The 14,432-nt window shown below is 42.2% G+C and overlaps 1 protein-coding gene across 2 annotated transcripts; it reads left to right on the top strand.

Annotated features, from left to right (window-relative positions):
• The first annotated feature begins 287 nt into the window (after positions 1 to 287).
• On the top strand, positions 288 to 7,439 carry zbtb42 (zinc finger and BTB domain containing 42). Of its 2 annotated transcripts, none has more exons than XM_061697159.1 (2): positions 288 to 505; positions 2,317 to 7,439. In XM_061697159.1, exon 2 carries the CDS (start codon positions 2,331 to 2,333, stop codon positions 3,930 to 3,932), a length of 1,602 nt encoding a protein of 533 aa, XP_061553143.1. In that variant the 5' UTR covers positions 288 to 505; positions 2,317 to 2,330; the 3' UTR covers positions 3,933 to 7,439. The 2 variants fall into 2 exon arrangements, with proteins under 2 accessions (XP_061553143.1, XP_061553142.1); XM_061697158.1 differs by lacking the exon at positions 288 to 505 and adding an exon at positions 1,169 to 1,292.
• The last annotated feature ends 6,993 nt before the right edge of the window (positions 7,440 to 14,432 follow it).

The following is a 14,432-nucleotide window of genomic DNA, read 5'->3' as shown; positions in this document are numbered from 1 at the left end:
GGAAACCAGAGTACCCGGAGAAAACCCACGCAGGCACAGGGAGAACATACAAACTCCACGCAGGCCACCTCCTTGACCTTGCCGCTGTGGAGCCCTCTCCCTCCACACACGGAAGTGGAGGGAGGGTGCACAGAGCAGGCAGGTGTTTCCAGCAGGGAGCCAACGGATGTTGCCAGCGTCCTCTGCTACTTGCTGCCGCGGTGTGAGTTCTCGCAGTAGTACACAAGTTTCTGGTCGTGGGCCGGGTGTTGTCGCGAGATCTGGCGGCAACACGATCAACCTGCTCGTTGACACACTCACACACTAAACAGCAGCCACCCAGCAGCCGAGCGAGCCGAGCGAGCGCTGCTTGCCTGCCTGCCTGCCTGGCCGGGAATTGGACTGAACGCTGGAAGAACCGACGAGAGGGAATCCGACATCTGGCCGCACATCATGATTTTAGCACGTCGATGTGCCTAGGTGGGCAAAGGAACACACTCGCATCACGGAGAAGGCGGAAATAAATGTAAGTAAGCAGTTTTCGTGCGTTTGGGCACAGCGAGGAAGCGAAAGTTAAACGAGTCCAGTTGCCGCTTGGCTGGGTTCGTTTTGGAGGAGTTTTTAGTTTTAATTTAATCCCCCCAAGGCTCCTTCTAAATGTGTCTAACACTTTTGGGCCACACTGTGCTGCCTAACTTGCACCTTTCCCTTTAGCGTTCATGTGCACATAGCGCAGGCGTCAAACTTTTAATAACCCATTAACTAAGTACAACATAAACGTCTCGCAGTAAACATAAATACAAATACTTGTATTGTCATCCTTACGCTGTAGTTTAGTTCTTTTCTTCTTCTTCCGGCTATTAACCGTCGATCAAAAGTGAGCAGCGGCGGAGCTATCTTTACACTTTCGGGGGGGAGGGGGGGGGGTGGTGTTTTTGTTATCAAATTGGCACAAGTGGTGTGCTTTTGGACAGCAAAGGGGTAACATATGGCATAAGGGGAGCACAGCTGGAGGTAGCGTTTCCATTGCGGTGATGTCAGAGCAGCTGACTCCACAGCTTGCAGTGTAATTAGCAAACAGAGCAGCAGTTTACTCACTCCTTTTTTCCTCTTTTTTTTTTTTTTTTTTTTTCTTCTAACACTCCTTGTCCGGTGGACCCACCGCTATCATTTCCAGTCCCGCTTGCTTGTTCTGTAAACACTACCCTGCGTTTGTGTCTTCTTTGGAAACGTTTTACGCATAAAACAAACCTTTCTGGAAGCTCAAGAAGTGGAATTGAAACTGGAACACATTGGATCCTTGAGCAGAATGGGTGAGCCCGCTTTGATGCAGATGGGAAAATGGTCCATAAAGTTGAAAGATGCATGTGAATTCGCTCTGTATTGTATATGACTGCAATTAATCCAGAAGAAATCCAAATTGAATTTAGGGAGATTTTGCAATGCTTTTCAATGTAAATCTACGATACCTGCACATTTTTACTTTTTCATTTTTTATTTTTTTTTTTAGTTACTATGACTTTCTATAGTTTGTCAATTTCAACTGGACATGTAGGCAAAACTGAAGTTTTCTTTCTGTGGGATTTCATTTGCAAATTTAAGGCATTTTACTCCGATTCTGTTTTGTTTTCCAAATCCACCTTTCCACATTTGTACTTATCAGCCTTCATAGTGATTATAGTGAGAGATGTGATGCTTGGACTTTTTCATGTTTTGGGAGAATTTGAACAGGATCTTCTTCTTTTCCTTTTGGCTTGTCCCATTAGGGGTCGCCACAGCGTGTCATCCTTATTCACTCAAAACTAAGTGTTCCTTGAGGGGAATAAAATTTTAAACTTAAGCCAGTAATATGTGCACAGATTCAAGTCCAGAAATGTTGCCTTCATAGTAAGGTTGTAAAGGTTTCCAAAATTAGCCTGCACATAAATACTTTCGCATAATTACCTTTTTGTTATCAGCCTTGGTAGTAAATATAGTGACTTGTTGTGTTATGACTAAAGTTTGGAACAGTTACCACAGGATATTCACCGAAAACTAAAGTGACCTTTAGTAGGAAATTTCCTTTCAAACTTAAACACAATTTCTATTATTCAGGCTAAGACGAAAGGCTGTTTCCTTCATCATGATTGTAAAAATGTAGCTCAATTTGGTGCAAAATTGACACAGGTGGCATCGACCTCATGCCACATTTTCACATTGGCAGAAGTGTACGTTGCCACATTTAAGTCATTTGCGCTCAGGGTTTTTTTCTTATCCAATAGCTTGCCGGCTCGGCTCTATCTTCTTAGTAGCCCCAATTTGTTTACCCACAATCCTGTTTTTCCTGTTTTCCATCAGGTTATGAGGGAAGAATGGAGTTCCCAGATCATAGCCGCCAGTTGCTGCAGTGTTTGAGTCAGCAGCGTCACCAAGGTTTCCTGTGTGACTGCACCGTTCTGGTCGGGGAGGCTCGCTTCAAGGCGCACAGAGCCGTGCTAGCTTCCTGCAGTATGTACTTTCATCTCTTCTACAGGGACCAGCTAGACAAAAGGGACGTTGTGCATCTCAACAGTGACATTGTGACAGCGCCGGCCTTCAGTCTGCTCCTTGAATTTATGTATGAGGGCAAGTTGGAATTCAGCACTCTTCCAGTGGAGGATGTGCTGGCTGCAGCAAGCTACCTGCACATGTACGACATCGTCAAAGTGTGTAAAGGCAAACTGAAAGATAAGGAGCGCTCCTCGCTTGACAAGAAGATGGGTGAGGCTTTCGGACTCAGCTGTCTGGAGCGGGACAATTCCTCGGACGGTGAACTGCACAGTGACAAGCAGCTCGGAAGGAGACAGTCCCGGGGGCTCCCGGGGGCCCCCTCCCCGACGGAACAGTGTGACACGAACAACAGTGAAGCGGGCCTCGCTGTCAGCGACTGTGAAAGGTCTGTGCAGAACAGACAGAAGGCAAACGGTCACTCCGGCAGGTCCCCACACCTTGTAGGTGTCAATTATGTGTCAGCAGAGGCCGAGCCTTGCGTCCAAACAGCTGGAAAAACAAAAGCTGATGTCAGTAGTTCCACCGTATCACTGTCCCAGAGGTCCCGGGCTTCGGATGACATGGACTGCGCTCTGGATTTGTCTTTCAAGCCTCTGTCTAGCAGAGATCCCTTACAGGCCTCCTACATCTCGGGACAGCTGGCCCTCGACAGCCAGCAGCAGGGCACTGAGCCACTTGTTAAAGATGAACACGACTTGCTGTCAGAGCAGGAGGACAGTGAGCCCATGAGCCCTGAGAGCCAGCGCTTTGGGAATAGTGCCAGGAGCTCAGTGGTGACAGGGTTCGCTGCCCTCTTCCCAGGCAACAACGGCTCTACCGTCGCCCTCCTCTCCCAAGAGGAAGACCTGATGGACGAGGAGGGGGAGGCCTACGGGGGAAGGGAGGGCGCCCCCGGCAGGGAGGTGGCGGCAGTGGCGGAGGAGAGGAGGGCTCGGCTGCTTGGGGACAGCGAGGAGGAGGAGGAAGATGACTTGGCCTCTTCGGACATCTCCACCTCCAGCGGGGTGCTCCTTCCCGCAGGGCAACAGGCGTGCGTGTGCCCCCTTTGCAGCAAAATCTTCCCAAGCCCGCATGTCCTGCAGCTGCACCTCAGCTCGCACTTCCGCGAGAAGGACGGCGCTCGCTCCAAGTTGTCCCCCGACGGCTCGGTGCCCACTTGTATGCAGTGCAACAAGACCTTTTCCTGCATGTACACCCTAAAGCGGCACGAACGCACACACTCAGGCGAGAAGCCGTACACCTGCGGCCAGTGCGGCAAGAGCTTCCAGTACTCGCACAACTTGAGTCGGCACGCGGTGGTCCACACGCGGGAGAAGCCACACGCATGTAAATGGTGTGAGCGCCGCTTCACCCAATCCGGGGACCTGTATCGCCATATCAGGAAGTTTCACTGTGGCCTTGTTAAAACGCTTGCCATCGGATAAAACACGTTACGTGTGCCATCACGAGCCCAGTGTCTTTTCACACATTGGTATTCACACACTGGTAGTTTGGATTCTACCCGACGTGGCATTTTCTCGACATAGCAACTTTAAGAAAAACTGTCCCAGCTTGGTGAACAGCATCAGTGTGGAAGCTGAACAAAGTAGATGCACTTGTTTGTTTGTCTTGTTTGTCTCTGCGTTGACTTTATTTGAGGAACTGAAACGCATCCTGGGGGCACAATACAGGATGCTAACATTTGTTTATACAATCGACTCTTTGTGCACATGGGAGCTCAGAACCGTCCGTTTTCCTACTTTAATACTATTATTGATATTATTTATTTGGGTGTTTGTATTGTAACAAGTTCAATATTACGAGGCAGCAAAACTAATGAAGTTAGACTACTGGAATATTTTTTCCATGGAAGTTTTTAAAGGTCAACTTTCAAGGATATGTGATAAAAACATTATGTACATTATTGTATTTTGCCTTAGAATCACCTGTCCTTTTTTTTTTTTTAATCAACAAATGTGAAATAATTGAAGAAATAATTGCTACTTAAAAATGTATATTCAAAGGAGTGACACAAAGCGAGAGTTCATGCTTATAACACTTGTGCCTCTTTACACTTCACTTTAGTGTACTTCTTGAAGAGTGATCTATCACCATGCCTTTTGTCAAATCCACTCACACATACCAGAGGATAACAAAGGTAATAGGCAGCACTGGAATTCTAATTGATCCATGAGTGCCCTTACAAGTATGTGACCCAGCTATGTAAATGACGCTCTCATCATGAAGTTATTGATTGTCGAAGAAGACAAACGGTAGACCAGTGTGTTATTTCCTGGTATTGCAGCAGAATAAACAAAACAGTTCTTAGACACTGTTAGGGGCAAAGGAGGAATTTCGGGGACGGAATGAGACAGGTGGATCATCACAGCTGTGCCATTCATATATATATATATATATATATATATATATATATATATATATATATATTAAAGCTACTGACTTTCTTTTGAATTTCGCATTCTCATGCTCACCATAGCTTCTTACTGTTTGTGTTACTACTGATGATGATGATGAAGCCTTTAGCGATTTAAAAAAAAAAAAAAAAAAAAAAGTTTGTAGGCATGAAGGAGTTGAACTTATTGCTCGAATGGCTTCTTTTTGTCTAATCTGTCCTGAGAAGACTTGATCTGAATTTATTTATTAGCTTGGTTCAGGGTTTACTGGAGGTGTATATCGATTAGCTCAAAAGTTGGTACTCATTATCTGGTATTGGGGCTATCTTTTTATTTCTTTGTGAAAATCAATTTACTGTAATTGTGTTTTAATAGAGAAATGTCAGTCACACGGAACCTAGAGAAGCACTTGTTTTTAGCATGCATAGTTTCAACACTATTTCCTAGGCTGCTGTTTCAATTTGTATATTTAATGTAAATATATATTCTATTTATGTGTTTTAATACCCGTGCGGTAGAGGGAGTCAGGTGTTTTATAAAGGTTGCAGCGTCTTCCGGGTGTGGGGTCGACAGTTAAGTCGACTGCAAGTCGGATTCAGAGGAGTTTCATTTAGCTCTGCTGTTCTGCCACAGGAAATAGTTTTTCCACAAGCACAGCCGTAGTGAGTTGGCATTGGCCACCTATAGACATGGGACAATAACGAGCATTGTCTATACACCCCCAACCCCCACTTCCACACACAAGTCCCAGGTAGTTCTCAAGAGATCATTGTGTATCTCCGTCTGAGCTGCGAGGGGGGAAAAGGCAAGTGCGCATTTCTCTTAGTGCTTTGCTGTATTGAATGGAGGCATTGGAATGTGAGAAATTTATTTAGGCGAAGGGAAACCAAGGAGACTGTAAACAGGTGTATTGTTTGGAGGCATCAAAGTCCTGCCCCCCGCCCCAACCCTCCCACCGCACAGCATGCAGTTAGATAAATGCTTCATTGTTCTACTGAGAGGAGAGACCGTTGCCATTTGATTGCACACCAACAAAGAGATTATCTGAATTATCATTGCATCCCATGTCCCCAATAAACATCTAGAATACAGGTTCTCAATCGGTTGCACCTTTGGACCCACGTATGCCACTTTTCTAACATGTAATAACTAAAATGAAATGTCGAAGTTCCACAAAATAAGACTACAAAATGTTTCACTTATTTCGTTGCCTGACAAAATATAAAGCCTGGCATTGGATGTACATTAAATATTAGCAAAAATGAATGTCCTTTTTGTCTTGCTGTTTGCAACCCAATGTTGGGTCCTGACCCACCAGTTGAGTATCGCTGATCTAGATGTATTGAACCTGAACACTAACATATTCTATCACATTATTTCAGGACTTCACCTGTGATTTTTCACTATATTTTAATGGTTTGGTAGCAGAATTATTCTCAAGCATCATTGGCAACAACACATCTTACACTCCCTCAGTTTAACCACTTTAGTGAGCACACCTAATTCCATGTACATGGTTCTTGTGTAGTGTTAATAATGTACTGTATACAGGCAGGAACATGCTGCAGGCTTGGTCAGATGTTTTCTGATATTTGAATGTACATGTGTATAAAAGCAGAAAAAAAAACAACTAACAATGTAAAGATTAGCATTTCTTTTGTAGCTGTTATTTAAAGCTCCAGGATGTTCACCGACCGTGCCTTGTCGACACACAAATAGGTGTTGCATCTGGAGGAGCCTCTGTTTGTACTTTGCGCACTCGCTCGTGTTCACAGAACAGAAAAACCCGAAACAAAACACGATTGTTTTCACATTGTGTAAAATTCATTTACTTTTTGCTGCTTTGTGTGAGGCTCCAGGGATGTCAATTTATTGTGTGAATAAATGTTTGGAGGTGTTAAACTGAGGACAAGCATTTGTATGTGTGCGTGCCTGCGTGTGTGTGTGTGTGTGTGTGTGTGTGTGTGTGAGAGAGAGCGTTTTGGGTTCCAGTAGTTCGTTGGGTCATGTCACTGATGGATGTGAACTGCAGAGATTCTCATTGTTCTGTTTTCATGGAAACAAAAGGCTATGTTTTCCTAAATCATGCTGTATGATTTTGAGGTCAGACAATGACCATTATACAACACTGGAATGTCATCCTCTGTTGCAGGTTCCATCTGTGAAATTCTGTAAGATCACAAGAAATATTTATTACTGTATTTGCTTCTCTTGCAGCCTCTGACTTTTAATTTGGTGACAATATCTAAATGTCAAAACGACACCTTTTAAATAGAAACTGTAGAAGTGCCATTAGAATTTAATATACATTTGTTTTTAAATAAGAACAATATATTTCATATCAATTGCTTCAGTGTTAGTGGAGTAGAGATTAGAGGACAATCTGATTAGATACTGAGGCAATTTACTGTGCATTTTACTGGTTTGCGCCTTTTGTGTGTGCGTGTGTTTGTGGAGGTGTGTTTGTGCTGTGGAAATGTGACAATCTGGATTTAGGACTTTATAAGATTATGCATAGAATTAAATGGAACAACTTTCTGTCTGTGTGGATTTCATTGATTTCCCTCTCAGTGTTTTTGGTCTTTTTTGTCTGGTGTGAAACAAAACAAGCAATAACATTCAACACATAATTGGAACTACATACAATTCAAGTAATGTAGTAATAAACGAACTACATGCGGGCTAATGAGCGACACTTTCAACATTGCACCAGCTACTACATTGTATTCCGGGAGTTGTAGCATCAGCAATGAATGTGCTATATCAACTGGCCAGTTTACACATACAAAATTTCATGGTCCAAACAAAAGTTTCATCACAAGTCTGCTTCTCAGCAAAAGAAGATACCGTTAGAAAATAATAATAACATTCATTACAATTACTACTATACCCAGTGGAATGTTTAAACAAAGGGTCTAAATACAGTAAAAATATTCATGTCAATATATCATTTTCCTAATGATGGAGTATTGATACACGTGTCAAATAATGCTAATCTGGTTGTCCAATGTCCAAGTACTTAAAGATAATTTTGACCAATTTTAATATGAAGTACTGTCGACGCTCTATCAAAACTTCCCATACGTTTTTGCTCCTGGGAAAAAAAACAGTAATTGAACAGCTTACGTTCTATGTGTTGACCTTCAGTTACATTGATATTATGATATAAACTCTTGCTGTTCCGTATTACTAATGGTATAGCTAAGCTATCAAGGCCAAGGAAGGAGTCCTCATTTCATCAGCAGCAACGCAAAGTGTGCATGTTCTGCACTTGCTCTCCGGTGTATGTAAAGATTACATCCCTTTTGTCCCCAATTCTGCAAAGCACATCCAATGATTAATTAAACCGCAGTGACAAGTGTGTTTGGAAATCAACTTATTACCAATTGTGAGAACCTTTTCCATCATTTCTCACATGCCGCATGAAAGAAATCCAGCTGCTCTGGTCTGTGATCCCAGTGGGGATGGCCTCCGATTCCCACCACCCTCCCCCCTTCCAGTCCCAGTGTGCCCATTCTGGGAACTGTATATAGACAAGGGGGCAGCGTCCAAATGCCCCTGCCCCCATCTCTCCCACCTCCACAGGCCCCAAAACTGCGGCCCCAGACCCTCGGCCTCATCCCTCTACTCTATTGTGAGCGTGGGTAGTCGCTCAGCCAGGCTATTGTCTGGCCCAGCACGTACTTTGTGCACAAACAGACGACACAGCGGCGCTAGCCAGCCAGCTCAAGCATAAAGAAAAAAAATGTGCTCCAAGATCATTCATAAACAGCCAGCCAGTAAATAAGAGCTTGATGCGCTGCTACAGTAACTGTGAACCTGCACAGCAGCTCACATCTGCCTGATGGGATCCAGAGCTTAGAGTGGCTATGTAGTCTGTGCGCACATTTCTTCTGGCGCAAAACACTTCACATGGAACGCAGGAGCCCATGTGATAGAGCTTAGCTGCAGGGTGACAGGCCGGGATATGTGCAGTCTAACGCTACAGTGTAATAAAACATTCCGGACCAAAGCCTGGCTCATTTGGCTCTGTGTGTGTGAGTGTGTAGAGGTACTTGGGAGAAGTTGAGAGGAAAGTACTAAGTGTCCACCGTCTCAACAAGCCCAGTGGTGGGAGCCCTTGACCTCTAAGGGGACGGGCTGCCAGGGACAGCTGGTGTGGTGTGTGTTTATTTATTTATTTGGGAACAAAAGACAGGTGGTCACACTTGAAAAGGGCACACAAATACGTTCAATGTGTGTGGACCACACACACACACACACACACACACACACACACAGTAGTAGAGTAGTCGTCATTAACTCACATGCATCAGGCCCTTTTTTTTTTTTTTTTGGTATTTTTTTTTTTTTTTAAGAAGTCATTTTTGACTTTCAGAGAATTCAAGTCACATTGGTCCAGAGAAAAGGTCACTAGAAGTGCCTCATCAATAACACATGAATGGTGAGAAATGCTGTCACCGAGCTGAAATGTAAAACAAATACTGTACTGTACTGTAAACCAATTGAAGAAGACAATGTACAATGCAAATTTATGCCCAAGTGGCTGTGAACAATATAGAAATGACTTCATAGCAAATTAATTGGTTGCTGAAAGGAGGTGCCGTGACATATTCTGTTCATGATCTCGAATTGATAAAAAAAAAAATCGCATTAAAGCTTACCTGTCCCAAATAAGAAGCACACTACGTTGGAGAAATGGTGATGTCTGTTTAGCATATTTGGCTGATGAATAGTGTGGTTTAAATGTTTTTCTCTCAGCACTGACAATATTTTTGATGCAGAATAGCATTAGAACAAATGCTTGTCCCTCAGTATCGACAAAATACTTTTGATGCTGTGTAACAATGTGAAATTGTCCCTCACCATTGACACAAAACTTTTTAAGCATTAATGTAAATGCTTGTCTCTCACCAATTGACGTACAATTGCATTAAAGTGAATGCTTGTCCCTAAGCATTGACAAGATTTTTGATGCACAGTAGCATTAAAGTGGATGCTCGTCTCTTAGCACTGACGTACAGTACATTTATTGACACACAACAGCATTAGTTTCAAAGGTGCCATATTTTACCAAACTTATTTTTAGTATTTGGGATGTAATATTGGCTCTATGGTGCCTCAGTGAACATGTGAAATATGAATTGAAATCATCCACGCATTCCTGAGTTCCAGACGTTTTTCTTCCGAGAGGCCTGAAATCAGTTCATTCGAATTTCTCGAGTTTAACTCCGTCACTAGCGAAGATCTCCGCCTACCTCTCTGCTTCCAAACCAGCGCTGTCAACAAACACGTGTGCTCTTACAAGTGGGTCTACTACACGGCTCAACCAATCAGAGGAAAGGGGCCGGTCTTAGCCAAATACGGACAAAGCGGATACAAAACTGGGTCATACATAAGTAGCTGTCAGAGGAGCATGTTTCTGGACACTCGTGACAAAACCAAGGTGTTCTTTGAAATGAAATCGACCCTTTTATACTAAGTCCATGTTAGAGAGTCATTCTATGAAGGTCTTCATAGCCAGAATATGAGACCTTTAATGCAAGTCTCTCAGCATTGGCAAAATATTTACAACGGAGTATTGATGTGAAAGCTACTTAGTATTGACAATATTTTTGATGCAGAGCATTAATATGAACACTTCTCTTAGCATCAGCAAATATTTCTGGCGCAGAATAACGTCAATTCTTGTCTCTCAGCATTGACAACATTTTTGAAGCATTACAGCATAAATGCGAATGTTTGTCTCGCGGTAATTGACATACAATTGCATTGAAGTGCATGCTTGTCTTTCAGCATTGACTAACATTTTTGAAACATTGGAGTATTAATGTAAATGCTTGTCTCTAACCACTGAAACATTTTTAACCATTAGGGCAGTGATGTGAATGCTTGTTTCTCATCACTGACAATATTATTGATGCACAGTAACATTGTGAAAAAATGTCTCTCAGCATTGACAAATTATTTTTTTGATAATAGCATTATTGACAGTTCTTCTCTCTCAGCATGGACGCATTTATTGACACACACTAGCATTAAGGCAAATGTTTTCTCGCAGTATTGACAATATTATTTATGCACATTTGTGTGAATGTTTGTTTTCAGAATTGACCCAATTAGAATTTTCCCAATATTTAAAACATCTAATAATGTGAATACTTGTTTCTCAGTGTTGGCAACATTTTAGACCCACGATAACATGGGTATGAAATGCTTGTCTTGACAATCTTTTAGTATCTAGTTTAAAAATATTCTTGCCAAGTTGAGCCACATATGTTTTAGAAATATTATATACACTCCTCACATAACATATTGGAACCTCTGACTGATAAACAAAACAAAAATAAAAACAAATACTGCAAAATGTCAGCTCATTTTCAGATTTGGGTTTTGCCTTTAAAGACTACATTCGTAGTAGTTAGAGGTGCAGCCAACATGAAAACCACAGAGCTGTCTATGGGTGAAAAACAATAAATTGTGAAGCTGAGAGAAGATGGAAAACCAATCAGAGCCTTAACCAGTACAATCATGAAATGCGCTGAAAGAAGAAAGAAACCACTTGTATACTAACAGACGTTGAATGGTTAGAGCAAGGAAAAGAACAGTCGTTGACGACAGAAACATTTTGAGAGCTGCAAAGAAAGATGCTAAAACAACTGTTAGTGACATCAGCAACAGACACCACAGGGCAGGCGTTATGGTCATGAAGGTCAAAAAGTACAGATGATAAACTAGAAGATGCCAACCACTCATTAGGAAGAAGACTAGGATGACCGGGCTGAAAAATACAGAGACGAGCCGAAAAAAGTCTGGGCAAGGTTTTATGTGGACTGATGACACAAAGATTAACTTTCAAAGTTATGTTAAGGCTACAGCTTCAAGTAAGAAAGGATGTGATCATGATCCCAAACATACAAGCTCGTCTGTTAAACTCAGTGGTGGTAATGAATAACTTCATCTGGGACGGGATCTCTAATCTTCATTGTTGTAACACACTGCAGCGGCAAAATGAAGTCAAAAGTCTCCAGAAACATTTTGTCTGTCAATTTAAAGAAAGATGCAATCAAACTGATTGTAAGATACTTCATCATGCAGCAAGATAATGCTCCACAACAACAAATAGGTCAATCAGGGGCAAGAAGTGGAAGGTATTAGATCACCTAAGTCATTCTCTAAACATAAACCCTATAGAGCATGCATTTTACTTGTTAAAGAGGAGACTGACGGGAGTCCCCAGCCCCCCCCCCCCCCCCCAAAAAAAAGCTGGCGTGAGAGCCTGGAAAAGCCTCACAAAAGAAGAATGGACGTTTGAGGATGGGGGCTTGATGCAGTTACTGCAAGCAAAGGATTTGCAACTGCCGTCATTTCTCGTGCATAATGTGCACCCATGCATAATACGCACCCCCAAAGTTGACCTCAAAATTCTGGAAAACCCTTCAGCCTATGTATAATGCATTTTTACAATGAATGATTTTGCTTCTACCCATATGATCAAAACTAAGTCTTTTTTTGTATTTTGTTAGTTTTTTTCAAAGAATTATTATTAGAAGTCCAAGTCCTATTCTCAGTTGTGGATTAGATCCAGATATAAACACCTGGAAATAAAAGCTGAACTGTTGATCTCTTATGTTATATTCATCTTTTAATGTTGAACTCAAATGTTTTCATTCTACAGCAAAAACAAAGAAATCTACCTCACTGTTCCAACATTACTGAATCAGAGTGTACTGACATACTATGTGCTATCCACCTGTACAATCACTTTAAGAGCAGGAATATGTTCTTAATTTTCCTTTTTGGGAGCGGCTCGCCCCAACAGCAGCAAGACAGCGTGCCCTTGGTCCACCGTACAGCTGTCACTTACACGCACTCTTTGACTCATATTTATAGCAGCAGCATCATTGGACTTAACGCTTGCCTCAGACCACAGCTGGTCCCCCCCAAAAAGAATAGCTGAACGACAAAGCCACGTGCTCCCGCTGGCTGACTGCAGTCAGTCTGGCCTGGCGGGTTGTGGGTGTTTATGCCCCCCTGCCCTTCTTTTTGCAGACATCCAGCCACACACGTAGTGGGATATATCCACGCTGATAATCTGACATCTGCATTGTCTTGTAAACTCATCACATCGTAATGGAGTTAACAGGAAGCAGGACCATCAGCATTTAATAGTGAAAGGTCGTACACACCGGCCACAATGTACCCCACCAGGAAGGACATACCGTAATTTCTTGTGTCTAATGTGTCCCATGTATAATTCACACCCCCAAAGTTGACCTTCAACCTATGCATAATGCATTTTTACAATACATGATTTTGCTTCTACCCATATGATCACGACGAAGTATTATCTGCATTTTGTTAGTTTTTTCATGGAATTATTCTGAGGTTAAGCACTTTATTTGAACATATAATACTTTTTATTTACTTATTCTTATTTTGAAATTCATAACCCTACTTTTATTTAGTAAATGAGTAAACACACAGTTGTGCTCATGTTTGATTACCCAGGCATAATTTGTAAGATGTGTACAATTCTTTAAAGAAAACATGAAGGACCAGGCAAAACAAGTTTCATTTCATTTTAATGGGATTCAAATTAAACTCAAGCATTTTAGAAAAACATTATCATTAAACAAAACATAACCATAAAGAAATTAATGATGGTTGTTGTTCAGTCATCAGTCATATTTAAAAAAAAAAATAATAATAAAAAAAATGTCAAATTCTGCCTGGGTATGTAAACTTATGAGCACAATTGTGCATCTATGCAGTCATATCTACCCCTGTCATATAGGAATGAAAGTGTAGGCTGCACCTTTTTCATAACCTCGAGGTGGCATACTAGAATGAAAGTGTACAACTTTTTCATAACCACTAGGGGGCGGTTGTTGTTGTTTTGTTTTTTTTCGGGAAAAAAATGCACATTATACACGAGAAATTACGGTACTCTGTTCTGAAGTCAGAGGTGCCAACATAAAACCTTATCTAACTGCAAAGCCAACGTCCAAAGAAGGGATCTGCGATACATTCTTAAAATAAAATCACAGCTTTTGTCCACAAAAATCTGATTACTGATTTTAATACCCCCCAACAACCCTTTGCAGTAGCTGTCGTTCATCGTTTGATGCTACAAACCTGAACCAACTCCAAATGATTGACGAAGCAGTGCCTCTTTAGTAAACGAGCCGCCATGTCTTCGGTCTAAACAGTGCGCGTCAGCAAGCTTATTGATAAAACAGGTAGCTTTAGTTTGAAGTAACATGTTAAAAAAAAGGCGGCACGGTGGCCGACTGGTTAGAGCGTCAGCCTCACAGTTCTGAGTAACTGGGTTCAATCCCCGGTCCCACCTGTGTGGAGTTTGCATGTTCTCCACGTGCCTGCATGGGTTTTCTCCGGGCACTCCGGTTTCCTCCCACATCCCAAAAACATGCATTAATTGGAGACTCTAAATTGCCCGTAGGCGTGACTGTGAGTGCGAATGGTTGTCTGTTTGTATGTGCCCTGCGATTGGCTGGCAACCCGTTCAGG

The sequence above is a fragment of the Phycodurus eques genome, chromosome 14 (genome assembly GCF_024500275.1).
Source record: "Phycodurus eques isolate BA_2022a chromosome 14, UOR_Pequ_1.1, whole genome shotgun sequence".
NCBI classification, from domain to species: Eukaryota; Metazoa; Chordata; class Actinopteri; order Syngnathiformes; family Syngnathidae; genus Phycodurus; species Phycodurus eques.
The sequence above is the reverse complement of the archived record's forward strand: the minus strand, read 5'-3'. Positions and strand labels throughout refer to the sequence as shown.